Genomic DNA, 25,353 nt, shown 5'->3' with positions numbered 1-25,353 from the left:
AGTGTCATGGAAAACTATTTTTTTTTAAACTGAGCAGCAAACTACCTTAAATGTATTCAAAATCTAATAAAACTTTTAACTGGTTAACACAACTAAATTAAGTGGTCAAATCACTGTATGAATATGAATATGAATATGAATATGAATATGAATATGAATATGAATATTAATATGAATATAATTATGAAGGAATATGAAAATGAATATGAAAGAATATGAATATGAATATAATTAAGAAATAACAGATAAACTTACTTTCTAGGAAAATTTCCACAAAATATAACAAAAGTAGTAACAATCAAATCCATAAGAGCTAATCTGTACAACTGTTGTCCTATGTAGTTTTCCCAACACTAAAAATAAATAGAAGAAAAATCGTATAAATAAAATAAATACACATAAAAAGTGAAAGGAAAAAGGATATCATTGTAAAAAAATAGCAAAGAAACACATTTTCTTTCATATTTGTTATTTTTAAGAACAGCTGATAAAGTTTTGCATGATGTATAAAATTCATACATTCTGACACTTCCTTTTTTCTAGTATCATATAACAGCTCAGTATTAGTTTAAACATATTTATTTATAGTGGATTGGGAAACAAGTTTTGCAACTTATATTAATCCCTTTCCTCTTTGTGGGTGCGAGTGCTGCCATGTAGCGTCATTAGCCTGCTCTTTTTCGAAATCTACAAGGGTGTCTTTTACGTGCAAGAGATATGGCTCTCTCTTAACACGGGTCAGCCTTTTGTCTTCCTTTTCCGACGGACTATCATCATTTCCTCAAGACTATACTCGCATATGGTGTCAAGGGAGAGCAGAAAATTCAGTCCCTGAAATTTTCATCCAGGAACAGAAGTTGAACCAGGAACCTTTGTGTTAGTTGTCCGATGCACTAACCACTACACCAAGGCTTTCATATTTAAATGTGACATCTACCTCAGTTTATTTAAATGTGACAACAATTAATGTCTTCTAGGACAATTTTCATGAATTTAATTATCAAATAGCAGAAAAATATTCAAACTATATACTATGAAGCCAGCTTAATGAAGCAAATCTCTTGAATTTGATGTATCATATGCCAGTTTTTGTACACCAACCAGGATATCAATTCTTCAGAATAATAAGCATGTAAAAAAACATTTTTTTACAAACTTGATCTTACCTTTATTACAATTTTTTTAGTAAGTCCAGATGAACTGTCCTCCCATCTTTTATTTCCACAGACAGGAGGTGTGTCAACATTTATTATTTCTACATATATAGATGCTAACAGAACCATGGGTGATGCTAATCGTAACAGAATGGCTCTGCATGAAACAAAAAAACATTTTAAAAATACTAAACATGTTACAAACAATTTGTATCAATTTCAGCCATAATCTTTCATCTTGTAACAGTATTAAAACATTTGACTTTTCTACTCTTTACACAAGTATTCCACATTCCAAACTAAAAGACGAATTAGAAGAGTTGGTATTGCTTTGCTTCATAAAAAAGAATGGCCACCGCAGATACAAGTATCTTGTCTTAGGGAGGGATAAATCCTACTTTGTAAAGGATCACTCTGATTCAAACATAAATTTCTCTGAAACTGATATTATCAAGATGGTTGATTTCTTGATTGACAACATATTTGTTACGTTCTGAGGACGTGTTTTTCAACAGACTTTCGGCATTCCAATGGGAACAAACTGTGCCCCTCTACTTCCCAACTTGTTTCTTTATTAGTATGAAGCTGACTTCATGCAGAAACTTCTTAGGAAGGAAGACAAGAAGTTAGCAATATCCTTTAACTCTACTTTCCGCTATAAAGATGATGTTCTTTCACTAAATAATTCAAAATTTGGTGATTATGTGGAACGCATCTATCCCATCGAACTAGAGATAAAGGATACTACAGATACAGTTAAGTCAGCTTCATATCTTGACTTACATCTAGAAATTGACAAAGCGGGTCAGTTGAAAACAAAACTTTACAACAAAAGAGATGATTTCAGCTTTCCATTGTGAACTTTCCATTTCTAAGTAGCAACATTCCAGCAGCACCTGCATACAGTGTATATATCTCCCAATTGATACGATATTCCTGTGTTTGCATTTCCTATCATGATTTTCTTGATAGAGGGTTTCTGCTCACAAGGAAGCTATTAAATCAAGAGTTCCAAATGGTGAAGTTGAAATCATCCCCTTCCCTTTCATGAATGTGACCTACCGAATTAGACTATTTACCGGATTTGTTATCACATAAGCAACACGACGGGTGCCACATGTGGAGCAGGATCTGCTTACCCTTCCGGAGCACCTGAGACCACCCCTAGTTTTTGGTGGGGTTCGTGTTGTTTATTCTTTAGTTTTCTATGTTGTTTCATGTTTACTATTGTTTGTCTGTTTGTCTTTTTCATTTTTACCCATGGCGTTGTCAGTTTATTTAAGATTTCTGAGTTTGACTGTCCCTTTGGTATCTTTTGTCCCTCTTTTATAGTACTGACCCAAAGGCAACTTGGAGATGCTGGGACACCATTCAATAGTAAAATAAACAAAAACAAAAAAGCTAGAAACAACAAAGTCTTCCACTATAGGAACTAAGTTTATACTGCAAGTCAAGCTCTACATTGCTCTGCATCTAGAGAAATTGTGAATAAATTTAACAGACACAATAAAAAAACCTTATCTATGATCAGTTATGCTTGCTGTTAATTAATACCTGACAATCTATAAATTTATTACATTCCTTTGAGACTGCTTCAAATTCCAGAAAAGATATTTTTCAGACTTCTACTATAAAAGTCATACCCACCTTGTTATAGACATTTTGATCTCAGTTTCATGGAGGTAGCTTTCATATAAAGTCAGTCTCCAACACACTTTCGGTACAACAAAATTCAGTACAGTTATTGTTAGGTATGGTGCAAAGCTTATCATTAAACTGTTCAACTTAGACTGGTACATGGAATTTAACTGGAAAATAGATACAAAATATCATGTTAATTCCTATTTATGAACAGTCTTTTTTCTTTATTTCATAAATCAAAATTAGATAAAATCTGCAGCAATTAGTTTAAACTAGTTGGTTGAAGTTATGTTTCTTTTTTTTTAAACTTTCTATTGACACATAGGTATAAACTGCATAAAGAACACATGCAATTTCTGTGTATGGTATTGACAATCATAAAGGTTAGTCTGAACATATATGGTATTGACAATCATAAAGGTTAGTCTGAACATGTATGGTATTGACAATCATAAAGGTTAGTCTGAACGTAATTGACAGCATCTCCTACAGTATGATTTAGGCAAATGTTGGTTCAATTTGTGGTGGTCATTATGATGAAGACATATTGAATTGCAGCCTGAAACATACAGACAATCAAACTAATAAATATAAGGCTTAATTGAACTTTTTTTTCCAAATACTCTTATAAAAAAGCAAATCTGTTTATAGAATTTTTATTCTTGATTCCATAATGTTCATTTTAATATAATACCTACCTGCATCATTTGCTCTGTAACTTTATATATAGCAGCTAAGCTGAGTCCTAATAGGATTGTGATCAACACATTAATGACTATTCTTAAACCATATACCATCAATTTATCTGTTAAAGATCTCCTTTTCCATAGGTCCTTCTTTTTAGTATCCAGCATTTCTGCCTATTCAAATTGACAAATATTTGAAAGCATTAATTAACTTTATAAATAATAAGCTTGATTTACTCTAAATAAATATATAGGATGATAAGTTTTTGCTTATTCAAAGCCAGTCCATACTTTCTCCAACTGTTTAATATTTTTTATATAATCAATGTGTGGTTTATTTGATCTCAGTTCTTCATAAGTCAAAATTCAATTATGACTTAAAATTTACTTGATTTTCTATGAATTTGCAATTATGAAGTCACAAAACAGGCAATTTGCATATTCTTGCTGACAGTAATCCTACCATGTCTTTGCAATCATAACCTATCAAACATCTATAGTTACTACTTTATCTATATGTAAGTAAAGTAATAAGATCCTGTACAAAGCAACAAAAATGTAAGCCACAGTCATTCCTTGCCTACATATACTTGGTCTTGAAATCAGTACAACTATCCTTCCCAGAAATGATTAATGAAAAACTTACAATAAGATCTGTTCTTATACTGGCCATTTTAGATTTAGCATGTTTCTCCTTGCAAATACAGAAATCCCATCCAGCCCACACACGACTACTGTACTTGGCTGGCTTGCCTTCTCTACCATAGGAGGCTTTCATATTCTTAGCTGAGCTACAAAAAATAAAGTCAAGGTAACCACTTTAAAAATTAAAATCTGATAGGTTACTTTTATAAACTTAAAACAACCATTATTCATTGTCATGCTATTGTTTTACTAAGATCAACCTGATTTTCCATTTGTAAAATAGAAAGATATGGTATGATAGCCATGAGTCAACTATCCATTGGAGACCAAAGAGTCAACTATCCACTGGAGACCAAAGAGTCAACTATCCACTGGAGAAATGACCTTGATGTTAGTAACTATTGAAAACTGTCCAGCCCTCAACAATAAGCAAAGTCCATACCACGTAGCCAGCTACAAAAGTCCTGACATGACAAAATACCAAACAGTTCAAATGAGGAAACCAACAGCCTGATGTATAGTTCCAAATTTACATTTCAACTCTTTTCTACCTTGCAAGTGCTATTAAAACAAGAATTTCAATTGTGAGATAATATATTAGTGAATATATCATACCACAAACATGCATTGGTTTACAGAACATGAATTAAAGCCCACACTTAAAAAGATTGCTATTTGAACAAGTATGATTAAACAAACTGACATATGGTTGTCAACATGTAGGGATATTTAGTATCAGGATACAAATTTTAGGTTATAATCAAGTACTGACTACTTTCTTTTAGTTAATAATCAAGCACTGGCTACTTTCAATAATCTTGAAGTTTTCTAAGGTCTGTGTTCCAGTCTTTAGCATAACCTTTCTATTGTTAAATGTGATTGGAAAGCCTGATGTCTGATTCTAATATGGTCTGTCCTATGTACAATATAAAAAACATATAAAAAATCACCAGTATCAGACATCAAAAGTAAACCATTTGACAAATATCCAAAATTTATTTATTTAATTTTTGTTTTCATTCTGGTAACATCTTGTGAGCCTTGATCATGATATTACACTATCTTAATTATTATAAAGTGTTAAAGCTTATATATCACTAATTGTCACATGGGACAAGAGTACATTGTCATTTACTTGGTACATAGCAATGAGATAAGCATTACTAACAGCACTGAATTAATGGCTACTAAAATCAATAGTTACAGAAAGGTCATCAATAATGGTATAGACTGCAGACGTGATGTCATGAACCCCCTATGAAACTCATAGGGGGTCAAGTCACGTGATGGCTTTAAACCAATCAAAACCTGATAATTTACCCGTGGTGTGATAATGAGTACTATTAAGTCTACAAACTGAGTGCTATATGTATTATATCTAATCTGAAAAGTAATTTTATTTTTTAAATCTGTTGTTTTGAACTTATTGCATAGTAGCACCAACATATTTTTAAAGGAATTGACAAATACTTACTTTCTTACAACTTTGACAAAGCTGATAATTAGACATACGCCAACAGCAGAAATATAAGCCACACCCATATTATAATTCAGCTTATAATCACTTTCACCTTCTGTTGTATTAGACTTCTTTGATTCGTTTCCTTCCCCCTCCCCTACTATGGTATAATGTACTATAGCTTCTTTATCTAGAACATCTCCAACATCTCTTTTTGGTCTTTTTGTTGTTGGTATTTTTATATTTATTGACTTATGTTTCTTTGAACTGAATTTATTAAATGTTGTCTTGTTGAAGTATGCTCCATAAAATAAGATCTTTGTTTCCATCCAACCCTGTAATGGAATACAAAATACATGTTACACAGAAATACAAATAAGTACCACATTCTACTATAAATTCAAAAATTATTACGAAACGCACAAATAAGAACTCCCAATCTGATATCTGATACAAATATCTATGTCCAGATTTTCAAGAATTCACATGCATTTTTGTCCTTTTTTTCAAAAATCACAATAATAATTGCAGAGTAATTTCTGAATTACAGTACCCTGTAAAAAAAGTATTATATACAAGCTTAACAAAAACATGTAGGTATTTCTATATAATATCACTTAATAACATATCAATAATTAAAATTGAGGTGGATCATTGCAGGCAGATATTTCCTCAGATAGAATTTTCTTATACTTTGTCAGAACATAGATTTTTCCATGCTTTTCGCAAAATTATAATTAAAAAAGTATGGGTCACCATGCTATTTTTCAAGCTACAAGCCGTGCAAAATTGCTCAAATGTGCAAAGAGATTTCATGAAAAAACACTTTTCTGTGAATAAAAAGAAATTTCATGAGATAGATTTTGAAATAAAGTATGATAAGCTGGGTTTTGAAATATGCGCTAATAAAATATAAAGAATAACAGTGTCACTGACCTCATTTTCTTGCTACAAGTAAAATTTTAAAATTTCTCTATCGTTCCTTTCCTTTTTATAATTTTACTATTTAAGTTATCTCCCCTCAATGGCTAAGTTGTTAATTTGCTTTGAACTAATGTAAATATTTGGTTTTTCATTAGTTAGTCTGAATTATGCAATAAATCACTCATCTTCAATTCCATTGCAATAAACAGTCTAACTTATTAATGAAAATGTAGTGAAAATAACTCTTTCCATCTTTGCTTTGTCAAAATCAGAAAAATAGCTGAATTCCACTTTTAAAACAAAACAAAATAACAGGTATAATTACAATATAATTATTTACATGAGATTACATTTATTGTTATGCAGTTGCTTTTTAATTTGCAGTTGATAGACATTTCATTTTTGTATTTTCATTGTTGAACAGGGTACTTTTATTGACAGGAGAAATAAATATGAAATTTTTTATCATATTTTTAAAGTAATGAAACAGTAAATGCACACAAACTATTTCATAATGTTGAAAGTGAGTTTTATGTTATACCAAAAAAAGGCCATAGCTTTCTGAATCAAACAAAAATTGGCAAGATTAAATTAATCAGAGGCAGATTGAGGGTGGGGTGCCCCTTCTGGAGCTATATGTACAGATAATATTATCACTTTTAATATGTCCCTCTCCAAACGTTGCTTACTTTTAAAACTGGCCCCCTGCTTTTTTAAATCCTGCATCCGCATCTTCCAGTTTTATTTAATACATGTGCACATGCATTATTCATTGTAATTTTTAATCAAATACAAAACTTACAGTTCCTTCTAAGAAATCCAATATTTTGTCAACTGTTGTTAGCTTCCGTGTAAAACCATCAATATAAATTTTATACTTTTCAGAACACTTCATTGTATCTTTATACTCTGTAATATTACTGACAGTAAGAGATTCTTCAAATTCCGACGGTAACATTAAACTTCCTGGTATGATGACAAAGGCAAACATAATAATGGAAAGGTAGATGTTCAAGAAAAATAACCAACGGATAAATTTAAAGTATGTCATGATTGCCATTCCATACCGACCTGAAAAGACAAATGTATACATCTGAAGTGTTATAAAAATTGTCCTTCATGAAAAAACAACAAAGCATAGAATGACTTAACTACAATGGCTACTGTTGATTCCTTTATGTGTACTTACTATCATACATGTAAATTATGTGTACTTACTATCATACATGTAGATTATGTGTACTTATTATCCTACATGTAGATTATGTGTACTTACTATCATACATGTAGATTATGTGTACTTACTATCATACATGTAGATTATGTGTACTTATTATCCTACATGTAGATTATGTGTATTTATTATTGTACATGTAGATTATGTATACTTATTATCCTACATGTAGATTATGTGTACTTACTATCGTACATGTAGATTATGTGTACTTACTATCGTACATGTAGATTATGTGTACTTACTATCGTACATGTAGATTATGTGTACTTACTATCATACATGTAGATTATGTGTACTTATTATCCTACATGTAGATTATGTGTACTTACTATTGTACATGTAGATTATGTGTACTTATTATCATACATGTAGATTATGTGTACTTATTTGTACTTACTATCGTACATGTAGATTATGTGTACTTATAATCGTACATGTAGATTATGTGTACTTATTATCCTACATGTAGATTATGTGTACTTACTATCATACATGTAGATTATGTGTACTAATTACTATCATACATGTAGATTATGTGTACTTATTATCCTACATGTAGATTATGTGTACTTACTATCCTACATGTAGATTATGTGTACTTACTATCGTACATGTAGATTATGTATACTTACTATCCTACATGTAGATTATGTGTACTTACTATCGTACATGTAGATTATGTGTACTTACTATCGTACATGTAGATTATGTGTACTTACTATCGTACATGTAGATTATGTGTACTTATTATCCTACATGTAGATTATGTGTACTTATTATTGTACATGTAGATTATGTGTACTTATTATCCTACATGTAGATTATGTGTACTTATTATCATACATGTAGATTATGTGTACTTATTTGTACTTACTATCGTACATGTAGATTATGTGTACTTATAATCGTACATGTAGATTATGTGTACTTATTATCGTACATGTAGATTATGTGTACTTATTATTGTACATGTAGATTATGTGTACTTATTATTGTGTACTTATTATTGTACATGTAGATTATGGAAACAGTACATTTTAGTGGATACTTCAATTGATGGTTTTGTCAAAGTCTGCATACAGGGACTATAGAAAACTTGTACTTAGTTGAACATTCAAGTTTGTGGTTCAACTTAACCTGCAAAATTGGTATCCCTTGAATAATAATGAATTCAAAGTAAACTGAATTAGATGTATATAAACGGAGATATAAGGATACTTATTTTTTTTTAAATATGTAATTAAATGCAGTTCATGTATTTGCTTGCTGTTCTGAATTATTATTTTTTTATTTTCTTGTGAGTAATTTCCTAACAAAAATCTAACATATCTTGATGTGCCCTTTGGTTGCTTGGTTTCTTAATTTTACAGACCTGTGCTAAAAGCCGGCATGAGCTTCTAATGAGGCAAGAATTTTTACTCCATGTTGAAGTCCTCTTAGTGATAATGAAATGGAGGGCAAGAAACCTTTGTTGCTGTTTATTTCCTATGAGTTGATAGTTTTGTGTGATTGATTTATACACCAAAATCTTTCTATTCTATTTTTTAGGAGTACAGTACCAAATAAAAATAGATTTCTTAATTTCCTAAAGAATTTGTCTACTTCATATGCTTTCACTAAAAAAAATTTGAATCTCTACAAAACATCCATTTTGGAGTTTATTAAATTAGTCATACAACTTTTCTGTTTCATTCAGGGATAATTGATTTATACCTTTATGATCACTACTTACAGTTTAATGACAATCTTGATAATCTTACCTTCTACCTCTCTTATAGAAGCTGTCCATAAGGTAAATTTTTCTTTTAAATCTTCTAATTTCATTTTGAATCTTTCCCATTTCTGTGGACACAATCAGTATACATTATTTTCATAAGACTCTTTAAGATAGACTATTTATCATATTCTCAATTGCTAGGGAATAGGAAGAATATTGAATTTGTCATTTTTATGCATAAATATTTTTCTAACAATGTATCTTATTTTGTCTTTCAAGAATGACCTATTTTGTTTGGAATCTCCACATTCAAAGCAGAAATTGCTTAACTGTTTTGGTATAAGAAACCCCATTTAACACTCAATAAAAATTCCTGAATAGCAGGTGTTCATTTCTTATCGAAGAGTCTGTGCATTGAGTTAGGTTGCATTTTGTCAAGCAGTTACTAGTAATGGAATTAATAACAGTGGGATTCTACCTTCTGAAATATAAAGCTTTATATGCAGCCCTCAATGGATTGTAATCCCTTTGTCTCGCATTCTGTGACAAAAACTAATAAAAATTTGTAAGGGTTCCGTGGAACCCAGTGTCTCGCCTACTTTTGCTGATAATCACAGACTCAACAAAAATGACGAAAAAAATCTATAAAAATATTCCTCTTGATACTATCTTTTGATTGAAAAAAGCTTGGATAGTTTCTGAATCTTATTAATATTTTAAAAACTTTAAGAGCAGACTGTAAATAATGTTAACTGGAAAAAAACTAAGTCCATATATAAGTGAAATACAGATAAACAGGTACAAAATTTTAACAAAATTTCCTTCTAGATACTAGCTTTTGATCATATTAAAACAAGCTTCTTTCCAACTTTAGTACAAATCCAGGATAGTATAAGAAAGTTATTAAAATTTTAAAAACTTTAACCTCAGAGTGAATGTATTGTTTCCTGGCAGAAAAACAAAGTCCAGTTATAAGTAAAATACAGAAAAATGGAATTTTATTTTTACAAAATTTACTTCTGGATACTATCTTATGATCATAAATATGCTTCTGTCCACGTTTTGTAGAAATCCAGGATAGTTTAAGAAAGTTATCAAAATTTCAAACACTTTAACCACAGAGTGAATATTTGTAGACGCCGACGACACCAACAACGATGGAATTTAGGATCGCTATGTCCCACTTTTTTGACTAAAGTCAAAGGCACAACAAAAAGCAAAGAAAAAACAGAAACTTAGATACATCATGGTTTGTTGCAATGAGAGGGGGGGGGGGGGCAATAAGGGTCTGTTAACATGTTAACAACACCTCAATTTTAGCAAAAACAGTTAACAAAAAATGCAAAAAGTGCTGATAACAGATATCAAAGTGGGTTGAAAACAGTTAACAACTTAAATTGATCTCAGATAACAGCTAACAACACCTTGAAAAGGTCCATAGCAGGTTAACACAAAAAGGTATTGCCCCCTCTGCAATGGTAACCTTTCTTGTCTATAATTTGTTATTATTTCTTGAACACCTTCAGGCTAGATCATGTAAGGTCAAATTTAAGATCATGTTTGAACACTTTTAGAACTAATTTTATTCCAATACAGGACTTATGTCCCTACTCCTCTAGTTGGTGACCCATCCTTCAACTGTTATCAATAATCTTTGATTATTAGTAGGATATATTAAGAGAACTTCTACAAAAAACATATTAAACAGAAGTTTGGCAAGTGTTTAAAGCTAGAGGCTCTAAAGAGCCTGTGTCGCTCACCTTGGTCTATGTGAATATTAAACAAAGGAAGCAGATGGATTCATGACAAAATTGTGTTTTGGTGATGGTGATGTATTTGTACTTCTTACTTTACTGAACATTCTTGCTGCTTACAGTTATCTCTATCTATAATGAACTTGGCCCAGTAGTTTCAGTGGAAAATGTTAGTAAAAGTTTACAAATTTTATAAAAATTGTTAAAAATTGACTATAAAGGACAATAACTCCTTAGGGGGTCAATAGACCATTTCAGTCATGCTGACTTATTTGTAAATCTTACTTTGCTGTACATTATTGCTGTTTAAAGTTTATCTCTATCTATAATAATATTCAAGATAATAACCAAAAACAGTAAAATTTCCATAAAATTACCAATTTAGGGGCAGCAACCCAACAACGGGTTGTCCGATTCATCTGAAAATTTCAGGGCAGATAGATTTTGACCTGATAAACAATTTTGCCCATGTCAGATTTGCTCTTAATGCTTTGGTTTTTGAGTAATAAGCCAAAAACTGTACTTTACCCCTATGTTCTATTTTTAGCCATGGTGGCCATCTTGGTTAGATTGCCGGGTCACCGGACACATTTTTTAAACTACATACCCCAAAGATGATTGTGGCCAAGTTTGGATTAATTTGGCCCAATAGTTTCAGAGAAGATTTTTGTAAAAGTTTACTAAGATAAATTTACAAAAATGGTTAAAAATTGACTATAAAGGGCAATAACTCCTAAAGGGGTCAACTGACCATTTCGGTCATGTTGACTTATTTGTAAATCTAACTTTGCTGAACATTATTGCTGTTAACAGTTTATCTCTATCTATAATAATATTCAAGATAATAACCAAAAATAGTAAAATTTCCTTAAAATTACCAATTTAGGGGCAGCAACCCAACAACGTGTTTTCCGATTCATCTGAAAATTTCAGGGCAGATAGATCTTGACCTGATAAACAAAATTACCCCGACAGATTTGCTCTTAATGCTTTGGTTTTTGAGTTATAAGCCAAAAACCGCATTTCACCCCTATGTTCTATTTTTAGCCATGGCGGCCATCTTGGTTAGATGGCCGGGTCACCGGACACATTTTTTAAACTAGATACCCCAAAGATGATTGTGGCCAAGGTTGGATTAATTTGGCCCAGTAGTTTCAGAGGAGAAGATTTTTGTAAACGATTACTAAGATTTATGAAAAATGGTTAAAAATTGGTTATAAAGGGCAATAACTCCTAAAGGGGTCAACTGACCATTTCAGTGATGTTGACTTATTAGTAAATCTTACTTTGCTGAACATTATTGCTGTTTACAGTTTATCTCTATCTATAATAATATTCAAGATAATAACCAAAAACAGTAAAATTTCCTTAAAATTACCAATTCAGGGGCAGCAACCCAACAACGGGTTGTCCAATTCATCTGAAAATTTCAGGGCAGATAGATCTTGACCTGATAAACAATTTTACCCCGTCAGATTTGCTCTAAATGCTTTGGTTTTTGAGTTATAAGCCAAAAACTGCATTTTACCCCTATGTTCTATTTTTAGTCATGGTGGCCATCTTTGTTGGTTGGCCGGGTCACCGGACACATTTTTAAAACTAGATACCCCAATGATGATTGTGGCCAAGTTTGGTTTAATTTGGACCAGTAGTTTCAGAGGAGAAGATTTTTGTAAAAGTTAATGAAGACAGACGACGGACGCAAAGTGATGGGAAAAGCTCACTAAGGGCCAGATGAGCTAAAAAGAGGGGAAAAAAAGTGTTGAAAGAAGTTTCCTCAGCATTAGTTTACAGTTAAATTGATGTGTGTTGATTGACAATGAACAGGTGGAGTTTTGCTTTGATTACATAACATACTGAAATTTGATTGGACAAATGAGAGTATCATTGTCTCAATTCAAATTGCAATTTTTAACCAAACTTCCACACAAACAAACATCATTAGATGCAAACATACAGAATTACTGTTGATCATATTATTGAAGATGGGTTCTAAAAACCTGAAAAACAGAAATTATCATATATTTACCTTTGGTGGTTTTTTATCTTTTATTGTCCTGTATGCTCGAAAAGTGGCATTTCTGAAACAGCGGGAAAAAAACATTTGATGAAAAATAAATATAATGTGCAACAGTGTAATTAAAGCAATGAAATGTAACGGTTTTATTTTATTCATGTTTCTATGCCACATAGTTTATCATTTAACCCTGAATACACTGTGAACTATCTAAAGAAAATAGTACTTCAAACTTTTGATGGGGCTTAAAGAAGGTAAGGATACGAACAATGCTGTCATATTCACAAATTTCATCAAATTCAACTATTATCAATAAATAAAACTTATAAGTGATAAACTACTCACTTTAAAACATTTATTATTGTAAACATGTGTTAGCATAGAAATCAAAGATGAGGGTTATTTTCATGAATGTTTCAAATCAAATAATCAAATTGGGACAAACATATGTCAAAACTCGAAGGCAAAAAATTCAAATGTGAAAATAGAAATTCAAATACATTTGTTGAAGTTATTAAAGGAATATGACTATGTTCTTTTAAAGTATTTAAGTGTCATATTAAGTCCATTTTGAATATTGAACAAAATTATGTAACATGATTTGGCATCTTTGAATTTTGTCACATACATGTACATGGCAATTGTAAAAGAAAAAAAGTTTAAAGACATTAAAGAAACAATCAGACTAACTAGAATGGATGGAAATTAATTTTTTTAAGTGTTAACCCAGCCAACAGTGTACATGTGTATATGATCGATACAAGCAAACACGTGAAAAATAGTAGTGGCCAGCCTCAAATTTCAGGTGCATGGGCTCTGGCGCCCATGATTTGTTTATATCCCTGCTACTAAAACATTGACAACAAAAATGATCTAAATAAAATGTACCTAAAAGATGTGACAAAACTACCAATATTCTCTCTGACTGATTTCTGTCTTCTGTATAATCTTTGTCTTCTTTCATGTAGAGGTGGTGGTTGTTCTGGTGGCTTAGAAACCCGACAATAAACTTTATCATGTTGACGTATTGTTCTTCTCTGATCCAATTTCAGATTGCTTGCCTTTTTCTTTCTAATCTTGACACTTGGTAAACTGGCATGGATGTTATCCAGGGATGACATTCTCCAATCAGCCACATTCTCGTAACGTTTATATGCATTATTGTTGAGAGTACCATTTTCATCGTCTTCTTCTGGAACATCAGGTAAGATAACTCTGGAAATCTCATTATCTTCATTTTCTACTGATTCAACAGTTATTTGGGGAAATGATTCATCTATAAATGAGAGATTTCACAGGTTAATGGTTAATATTTAAAAGTAAATGAAACTAAATGGAATCATACACAATTGTTTTAATTAAACACTTATTAAAATAACATATATAATAATTCAATGTATATTTTACTTTACTATATTAAATATTATTCATATTTTCTTCTAATTATATACGCAATCTGTTTAATTTATTCATTCAAATAATGTCAAACTCTGAAACTAATGAATGCATCCATTTATATATAAAAATTTATCAACACATCTCAGGTATTTTTAAAATAAGCATTCTTTTAATAAAATTGTGAGTTTTAGATAAATACATTTTAAGACATCATATTTATATCTGAATTAACATTCTACCTTTTTGCTGGTGACATTAATATTAAAACTAATGTTAATGACTTCCAGTGTCATATAATTAATAGACTGAATAAAATAAAGTACAAATGGATGTTTAGACTAGTCATCCAACTTATTTAAAGGTTTTGGAGTTGTTAAACAAATGTTACAAATTCTTCTATCATTATGACTTCTAATAAGCATGATAAGAAACTGGAAATTTTCATAAAGAAAATGGGGCCCTAACTACCCAATGCTTGGATTGGAACAGATAAAAAGTCTATATTAACCATAAATGTAGCTTTAAAGGGAGGCCTGGCAACCCTGGCCCCCTTTTAAATCAATCTGCTAAAAAAAATACAATGTAGTATTTATTGTACTTTATCTGACTGTTCTGACATGTCTGAACAGTTTCGATACATTTTTTACATGTAATATGAATTCATTCTAAAAGAAAAAGAAACTAAGTATAAAATGTGACATACCAGCTGAGAAACCACAATTGAACATATCTAATAAATTCAATCCAAATATTTTATGCATATAATTTTAGAAATTAACCAATTTTCATGTTCATCAATATGTCATATTTATCAATCAAAATATACAAGTACATTAATTACTATATGTATCATCGATGACTGAGGGCTAAAATTCAATGCATTAATCATATAAAAAGAAATAAATTTGGAACCAAAAATTATTGTGTTATGGCTGTATGGTATATTGATGTAATTACAGGTCAGTTAGACAAATGTAAGTTAGAAAATAAAATAATTTTCTAAATTTCTGAAATTCTTTTTTTCTTCCTGCATTGTTGATTCATTTCTGAATTTGTTATTTCGTTCATTTCATCTGAGTTTTTCAAAATCTATTTTAATACCTACCAGATTATAATATTTAAATATTTATGATAATGGAAATAAATTTGCCTTATATTTTTAAATTATAAAAATTCCTAAAGGAGATAATGAAATTTCAACAGATGAAATTTGGTATTTGAATTTTTTTTTATTGAGATCTAGATCTATATATAGCATTAGAAATAATTGAGAAAATGAAGATTTTAAGTAAATAAAGAGATTTTAAAACCTTAATTCAATTTTTTTTGATAGAGAGAAATTTTTAAAAATTGTTAGCATGATATAAATATGGGGATTAGGGGGTGACCTATAGTTATATGATGCTTTATTTTCAAACATAAACATGTCAAATTTCCTTAAAAGTAACCTGGTGACCTGAGGCAATTTTGAAACATGACCTTGTGATCTAAAAGTGTTCTCTACTGATGTCCCCAGATTATATGTTCATTGAGGTCAACAAAATGAACTGACCTTAGAATTGCAAAATTTCCTGACTTTGAGTATACATGATATTCAAAGGAGGTTTGATAATTACATTGTAGATGCCATGGGATTACAAATGTACTAAAAAATGCAGCAAGGTGCTGAAGTTTGAATTAATCAGTGGTTAACATTCTGTCAATATTTACATTGAAGATGCCATCATGTGATCACAAATGTACTAAAAAATGCAGCAAGATGCTGAAGTTTGAATTAATCAGCTGTCAACAATATTATATATACTGCTTTAGGTAGACAGGACATAGGAATTATAACACAACAATGTTTTATGACTATAATAAAATACAGGAAAGGATAATAAGTGAGATTGAATTTGTTTTTCTTGAGTACTCACTGTTCTTGTGTAGTAGATATTTGGCCAGCAGTAAGCGGTAGAGCTAGGGAAGTACTTCTTTAAGTCAGTTTGTTAGGAGTGCTGACTTCAAATAGAGAGGTCTCTGTTTCAGTTCTAAAGGAGGTAATGTGATTAGGTAATGAGAATAACAGTGCTCTCCAGTTACCATAGCCTCACCGGACTCAATTACACGATTTTTGAACTGTGATTAATATTTTTTTATGTAGACTACTTTTCTTGAATTGTTTGAATGATGGCTGTCCATTTTGCATCATATCCCACATAAATTTTTATTCACGTTAGGATACTTTGGTAAGGTTTGCGTAACCTAGTTTTACGGGTCAAGAGTGCCACATATGGACGCATTTCCGAACAGCACTGTATTGATATATCTTGCAGAAGAAATCAATGACAACAGTCTAGATTGATAAAGCATACATTAATCTTTATCTCAAACACATTTTCATAGGAAAATAAGATGCACAAGTTTGTTTTTTACTTCAATTACTTCAGCAGTGGTTGCAGACGAAATGTCGGTCATGTGTAAAGGAAAGATTTCTGATTTTTTTTCGTTTTTATGTAAGATCCTCCTTTATAAAAAGAGCACTAAATTCAAGTTTATCCATTTCGGTGGTGTTCTTATCTTCCTCTATGAATTTATTTAAATAGGTCAACATTTCTTTTGGAGTTCTCTGCACTTTTCAATAAAATTAACATAATTTCTTTTGACCATAAATATGGTCACAAGAGTCTAAATCAAAGCGCTGTAAGCGCTGAAGGCAGTTAACCAAAAACCAAGGCAACCGTCATTATGAAAACTGTGGCAATGTTGCCTCAACATTAAACATTCATATATAGTACATTCATGTTTATCTAATCATTTATTTATTAAGGCAAATAATTTATATGTTATCAAGGTTTCAAAAGCAATCCATGTATCAATGTATATTTTTTATAGTGTGTCTGCAGTGGTACAAGTTCCCAATGATTGCAGTTGTTCTACTTGGTAGTTAACCTTGGTTTTATTTGACTGCTAGAAGTTCAATTTGACTTAGTATGAACATGTAATAGTATGAATGGACTGGTTTCCCTGGAAAGAAAACTGAGTTTGTGTTCTATAGTACAAAAGTTATGAGACACGAATCAGACAAATGTTCACTACAACAGGGATCAAAGATGAGGTCTGACTGACTTGCCCATAGTAAATGTAAATGATTTGTTATTTTGTCCCATACATATGAATATATATAATTTAGGGGTGGGGATCTCAACGGTTTTTAAGTTCTCAAACAGGTAGGGGTAGGCAGAGGATTTAGGGGGCAGGGGCCCGGCCCCCCCTTTTAGGGAAAAAATTTGGTTGCTTATATAGGGAATCACTGAAGCGTGACTGGAGCGGGCCCCTCTTAGGTCAGTCAGTGGGCCCCACTTATGAAAATTTCTGGATCCGCCACTTGGGGTAGGGTGACCCTAGGGACTTCCCCTACATTTCATTTTATTTGTTATATTGTCCCATACATGAATATATATGGTTTAGGGGTGGGGATCTCATTGGTTTCCAAGTTCTCAAACAGGAAGGGTAGGGTGACCCAAGGGACTCCCCCTATATTTCATTTAATTAGTTGTATTGATCCATACATGAATATATATTGTTTTGGTGTGGGGATCTTGACCGTTTCCAAGTTCGCAAACAGGAGGGTTGGGATGACCACAGGGACTTCCCTTATATTTCATTTGATTTGTCATATTGTCCCATACATGAGTATATATGGTTTAGGGGTAAGGATCTTGACCATTTCCAAGTTCTCAAACAGGAGGGTGAACAGTGACCTCAGGGACTCCCCTATCTTTCATCTGATTTGTTATATTGTCCCATACATGAATATATATGGTTTAGGGATGGGGATCTCGACCATTCTTAAATTCTAAAACAGGAGGGGTGGGGTGACCCCTAGCGACTCTTCCTATATTTCATTTGATTTTTCATATTGTCACAAACATGAATATATATGGTTAAGGAGTGTGGATCTCGACCGTTTCCAAGTTCTCAAACAAGAGGGGGTGGGGTAACTCCAGGGACTCCCCCATATTTCATTTTTTATTTATTATATTGTCCTATACTTGAATATATGCAGGGGCGGATTCAGACGGGGGAGGGTTGCGGGCTTGCACCCCCCTTAAATTTGCAAAGCATGGGTTGTTCTCAGCTTAATAAAGAATATTCCGATAATTTTACCTCAATTTTTTTTTAGCCTCGCTCTGCTCGGCGAAAATTTAAGTTTGCACCCCTCCTAACCTAAAATCTTGGATCTGCCCCTCATATGGTTTAGGGGTGGGGAGCTCGACCGTTTCCAAGTTATCAAACAGGAGGGGGTAGAGTGGCCCAAAGAATGCCACCTATATATCATATGATTTACTTACATTAAGGTATATATAATATAGTTGCATTATTTGTGAAAATAAAGAATGAAACTTTCAGCTACTTTAATTGACCCTTCAAAATTGAGAAAAAAACAAATAACCCCTCGAAATTGCAGTAATATGTTTACACTTTAAAAGCATCTCACATGCATTATCATCATTTATCATTTATAAAGAAAATTTAGACTGTGACCATGAACATGTATATTGTTAGATATACTGTTCCCAGCTGTCACGTTGTATTGGATTTTTAAATTAAAATTTATCAAAAAGTAATTTTTAGTTTCTGAATAAAATATTTTTCTGCTTTTTCTTTCTTTTACATATATCTTTTGGTTTACAATACTAATGTTTATATTCATTTACCATGCATAGATGTATTTTTTCACCTGCTTGGATTTATTTTGTAAATGATCGTCAAACCCGGAATTACCCTTATCCGCTTCCGGAATCGGATCAGATTTTGTAAAATTTTGTCTTCACGGCCGCCATTGTTATGTGTTTACAATGTTGTTTTTGTCAATCAGATACGATTTTACTCGAATTTATACAATATTTGTCGGCGATTTTCTGTATAAAGCTAGCGGTTGAACAAAATGAACATCACCGTCACGAATAATAATGATAAAAATAAGTTTTTAGCTCGTTTAATTGGAGACTTTGGTGAACATGGTGAAAAGGTTTGCAAAGTAATTTCTTATTTTCTTTCAAATGTAAAGCGACTACGTCGGGCGTAGCTAGAAACCAACTATCTTAGTCGAAATTCCGCTTGCAAAAGTGGAAGGTCGCGGACCTCGGACCACCGCTAATTTGCACACCTGCCTCCAAATTGAAAAGCTACGAAAATTTCTTTTTCTAATTTGAAATTGCCGCCAACAGCATGAACAGTTGAACTTATTATATAATAGACTACTGACGTAGTTGTACTACGTATTGATGACAAACAATATTCCTACGACTTTTGTCATTTGGGAAATCTAAACTGCTTGTCTTAAGAGATTTTCGGCGATTAAATATTTCATACAATTGTTCTTTGACATCTTAGCTAAAAGCACAAGTCATAATGAACTACACAAGGATTCTTAATAAGCACTACTTCCTATGTGTAACTTTAAAACTTTTGGATAAATCGACGATCATTTAAGGTTTTTCTGGTCATTTTTTTTGTAATTCAGAATAAAAAGTATTAAAAAAGTGTTCAATTAGTTATATATAACATAGTAACAAGCTAGATAATAACAATGGCAAGTATTTCAGGATTTATTAGGTAGAACACAAATCTATGGTGCTCGCATAATGCAGCTTAACTGCATAAAAATGTCAATTGTGGGGTTATTACCCCTGCAAAATGGTGTCCTGAAAAAATCTTGTCTTTCAGGATATCCCAGGAAGTCCTGGGATATCCTGAAAAATCCCAGCACTGGTAATTTTGTAAATCCTGAAATTTCAAGTGTCCCAGGAAGTCCCATGAAGTCCTGAAATCTGTTGTCCTGATATTTCAGGAATTTCCAAGACTTTAAATTTGTTTCAGGAATTTCAGGGATATTTCAGGACTTACAATATTTGATGAACACAAGTTTATCCTGATTTTTCAAGAACTCTTAGGACTTTAGATTATTAACAGGAATTACTGGGATATTTCAGACTTTAAAGATATGGGTTTCTTTTCAAAACTTAGTCTTTTTTTGCAATTTGAATTCCACTTAAGTATATTTACAATTCCATTTAAAATTTAAGTTCCAAGAACTGTTTGTGCACAGTTCAACTTGTATATGATCATATTGATGAAAAATGTTAGAACACAATTTTGGAAAATGCAAAACTCACATATCACAAATCATGTCACATGTCCCAAGCCAAAATATGAGTAACAACATGAACAACGCAACATGATTTTTTTTAATTAAACATTATTTATTTTCAAAGCCCAATATTAAAGACATGATCATACAACCATAGATGTAATACCCAAGATAATAGATTAAATGTAAACAGGTTAAATTATATAATTGCAAGTATCTAAATGAACACACAAATAATTTTCATGCTTTAATTCTTTATCTTTGAAATGTGAGCCAGAGTGAAAGAAATGTATAAATGTGCCATCTGGTTAATACTTATTTTAGTGTAGACACTGGACAGGAAGTGTGAGGCCAAATACAGGGGATCACATATGGCTAAATTATACATTTTCTGCAATTACTATTATAACCTTTAACATTAAGATGGTAAATAAACAATAAATGGATATTTTTTTATTATAATATATATGTATCAAATATTCAAGATAAATTAAATTTATTCAACCAGGGAACCTTTCAAAGAAAATAGAAATTTAACTCCTTAAATAACCCCTGACACAATTAGAATTTGAACTTGGACAACAAGCAAAGATGTCTAATATATCCTAAACACAAAGTGAATGCAGATAAATGAAATTAACTAAGTTCCAACAGTTCTATATTTTAACATTATATTAATAGTGCAGATGTTTTCTTCTGGTGACATGACTTTGATTTTAAGGAGCATTAATTTGATGATTTCATGCATTTTGGATAATATCTTTTGGTAAGTACAAATACATTAGATTCCACCATTTTGAATATGTGCATGTTACAATAAGAGTAAAGAAAACAGTTATAGAATGTTTACATAAGATCTACTTTCATCACAATCATAAGGAATTAGCAATACATTGTTTTTACTTATAATGAAAAAAATATTTAAATTGTATAGGTATGCTTTTAATAATAATATAAAAACTTAAACATAGAACAGTGAGAAAACTCACATTAAGATATATACCACAAACAGTTTGCTGCAATATCTCTGAAATAAGTTGCTTAATTCATTACTAGTACATGTTTAATTTTACAAATTTTAAATAAATGATTGAGTAGGGGGAAAAAATGCTAAAAATAATTGTCAGGAGATATTTTAAAGTCTATGATATATGAATGAATCAAATGTCCTTAATGGCAGGGTACATTTATACACAAAATATATACATGTATGTACTCATTTAAATAAAGAAAAAAGCATGTTGACTTAAACAAATCTGACATACTAATGCATGAGATTTGGTATATAATTTTTTTTATCAAACTTTAGATCCAAAACTTTTGTTTTGTTTCAGATTTACTGTTAAAGACCAGCAGCTCTGAGTTATAAAAAAAACTATAGTGAGGGCCAAGATACATTTATGTGACCAGCTTAAACTAGTCAAGACAAGACAGCTTTTTGGAACATTTGAGAGAATAGAAGATGATAACAATGAACAAAACAGTGACTGTACTATAGAAAATAAATTTGTTTTCAAGTAATTTGATTTTAAAAATGCCATCAAATGTGCTGTGAAGAAAAAAGTCGGAAGAATGATCGAATACTGTCTTTTCATAGATTAAAAGGATAAGAGTCCATGTTATCCCCATGGCTTTTTTTTGTTGATTTTTTGGTATGTCTTGAAATATCCCAGGACATCCCAGGAGTTCACAGGACAATATTAAAATAATTTACATGTAAACAAGTCCTGAAAAGTTTTTTAAACCTGGGACTTCTCAGGACAATCCTGGGATATTTCAGGTTTACTAGTCCTGAAAAGTCCTGAAACCCTGGGACTTCTCAGGACAATCCTTGGATATTTCAGGTTTACTAGTCCTGAAAAGTCTTGAAATGTCCCAATTGGTTCTATGCTTTTAGGATCAGGACTTCCTGGGATATCCCAGGAAATCCTGTTCCAATACTCTTCCTAAAATTCCTGAAAAGTCTTGAAATTTCATTTCAGGAAGTCCTGGGATATCCCAAGAAAATATCTCAGGAAATCCCAGGAAGTTCTTGGGATATCCTAGGATATCCCAATAGATTCTTGCAAGGGTAGGGCAAGATAAAAGGCTTCACCCATATGAACAGAATCAGGAGATATTTTTCTTTCTATATATATATTAACAAAAGAAGGCAATATGCTCTTACCTTTATTTTTTTTTATATAACTTGCAGGCCAGATTGCTGTTCTTATAATATTTTCAGAATGATTTTGTCATCGTCATCAACATTCACCAAGTGCACATAAATTGTATTATCATGAAAACAAGGGGATTTTAATAGGGTTTTTATTTATAAAAACATTTATTGATAAATATAAATGAATATGATCTTAGAGGGCAAACATTGGAAATCGTTCGTAATTGTGTCCAGTCGTAATTGCGTCCTGTGGGGCTACATAAATTTGGCACACAACTATAACTCAAAGTGGTTAGAGAGGAATTTGAGTCAAGGCACATGTACATGTATCTGTTGACTGTTGTGAGAGTATGGTATGATGACTCTTGTGATAAAATTACTTCACTTTGTACAAGTAGTGATTGACTTAGCCAGGGGTAAGAGGTTGAGCTATTGATGCCATATAATGGCCCTGCAACATAGTCGTACTCATTCAAAGAAAGTGATTCTTAAACTCAGTTGGTAAAGCGCTGACTTGAAGAGGATACACTGTGATTTTTGTAATATAAATCCTTTTAAATATAGGAACTACAAGTGAAACTGCGAGCTACTGCTCACTGATGATACCCCCGCCGCAAGTGGATAATATTAATAGTGTAAAAATATACAAGTGTTCGGTAAACAGGAAGTTGTCGAGTGATGAATCTGAAAACGCATCACACGGTATAGCTGACTTATAAAAATCCTGAAACCAAATTTCAGAAATCCTTGTATTGTAGTTCCTGAGAAAAATGTGACGAAAATTTTTAACTTGGTTATCATGTGTAAAATCATACAAGTGTTCGGTAAACAGGAAGTAGTCGAGTGATGAATCTGAAAACGCATCACACGGTATAGCTGACTTATATAAATCCTGAAACCAAATTTCAGAAATCCTTGTATTGTAGTTCCTGAGAAAAATGTGACGAAAATTTTCAACTTGGCTATCATGTGTAAAATCATACAAGTGTTCGGTAAACAGGAAGTTGTCGAGTGATGAATCTGAAAACGCATCACACGGTATAGCTGACTTATATAAATCCTGAAACCAAATTTCAGAAATCCTTGTATTGTAGTTCCTGAGAAAAATGTGACGAAAATTTTCAACTTGGCTATCATGTTTAAAATCAGACAAGTGTTCGGTAAACAGGAAGTTATCAAGTGATGAATCTGAAAACGCATCACACGGTGTGGCTGACATATATAAATGTTGATACCAAATTACAGAAAGGGTGGATGTGTAGTTCCTGAGAAAAAGTGACGAAAGTTTCATGGGAGGGACGGACTGACTGACTGACGGACGGACTGATGGACGGACGGACTGACAGACAGAGGTAAAACAGTATACCCCCCCTTTTTTAAAGCGGGGGTATAATAATAAAATTGAGAAAGGAATATATCATGCATATGGGATGCGTTTAATTAATGAATTTCATAAGTGACTTACCATATCCTTGTAACAAAATTGCAATGTACTCTTTGTGCACATCGAGAAAAGGAAAACTTGAACCGAAAAACAAATAAGTACAACAATGCTTATGCTAACACTACATGTACCAAGCCCAAGGGTATAGTATTTAAAGCTTGACTCATAAACTGTTAAGTGATTCACCAACGTTTCTCTTGTTTCTGATATGTAAACCTACCGTTTTTCTTCAGTAAAGGAGAATAGACATCATCCTCTATGTCTTCTTCCTTATTATTGGACGATGCCATTTCATTGCTAGTTATATGATCAGTTATCTAAAAGTTGGAATAGAAAAACAAAAACAAAGTTTCCTTTTTATAATAATGAAAACGATTCCGGTTTTTTCGGGGTTATAAATCCGGAGCGAAATTATTAGCCTGGGGTATTTACTAAGCTTGCTATATTAAACAGGGGACCCTCATTAAACATGCGTACTATTTAAACAGTCTTGTCAATCTTACTGAAATATCAACTGTACTTAAACAAATTGCAACAAAAATTAAATAGGGCTAATTCACAAAGTCAATAGATTTATACCCTATCAACTACAGTATATATATCATGCAGAAGTCCGACAAAATCGTATACGTGATCATTCTGAGACATAATTATATGCCGTCTGTTAAAAACCATGAAATATAGTAATTCCTTTTTAGTCAAACAATTATTTTGGGGATTGAAACGTTAATCTTTATTGAAACTGAGACAACTATATAACAGGTTGGAAAAAAAAGTAGTTCCGAGTCTTAAAAATACATCTAAAAATATGTTCATTGTATCTCGGAGACATATAATACCAGAAGTCCATTCTAGTAATGGGACTCTGATAATACACATATGTGTATATTCTCTCTGATTGTATCTATGATGCCATGTGCGGATCCCGAAACTATTGCTAGGAAATGCCAGAAACAGCATCTACACCAGAGACCAAATTGTTC

The 25,353-nt window shown here is 31.8% G+C and overlaps 1 protein-coding gene across 1 annotated transcript in view; it reads right to left on the bottom strand.

Moving 5' to 3' along the window:
* LOC143046000 (transmembrane channel-like protein 7) overlaps positions 1-24,724 on the bottom strand; it is a 37,835-nt gene extending 13,111 nt beyond the window's left edge. Inside the window, exons 1-11 of the mRNA XM_076218922.1 lie at positions 24,591-24,724; positions 14,123-14,510; positions 13,247-13,298; positions 9,507-9,588; positions 7,312-7,580; positions 5,601-5,920; positions 4,128-4,272; positions 3,494-3,655; positions 2,802-2,962; positions 1,167-1,311; positions 256-353 (exon numbers count right to left, since the gene is read on the bottom strand). Coding sequence (XP_076075037.1) covers positions 256-353; positions 1,167-1,311; positions 2,802-2,962; positions 3,494-3,655; positions 4,128-4,272; positions 5,601-5,920; positions 7,312-7,580; positions 9,507-9,588; positions 13,247-13,298; positions 14,123-14,510; positions 24,591-24,660 — 1,892 coding nt within the window. The 5' untranslated portion in view covers positions 24,661-24,724. The remainder of the gene's footprint in view (positions 1-255; positions 354-1,166; positions 1,312-2,801; positions 2,963-3,493; positions 3,656-4,127; positions 4,273-5,600; positions 5,921-7,311; positions 7,581-9,506; positions 9,589-13,246; positions 13,299-14,122; positions 14,511-24,590) is intronic.
* Positions 24,725-25,353: the final 629 nt, after the last annotated feature.

Source organism: Mytilus galloprovincialis, chromosome 9, assembly GCF_965363235.1.
Source record: "Mytilus galloprovincialis chromosome 9, xbMytGall1.hap1.1, whole genome shotgun sequence".
In the NCBI taxonomy this organism is placed as follows: domain Eukaryota; kingdom Metazoa; phylum Mollusca; class Bivalvia; order Mytilida; family Mytilidae; genus Mytilus; species Mytilus galloprovincialis.
This window is presented reverse-complemented; position numbering and strand designations above follow the sequence as displayed.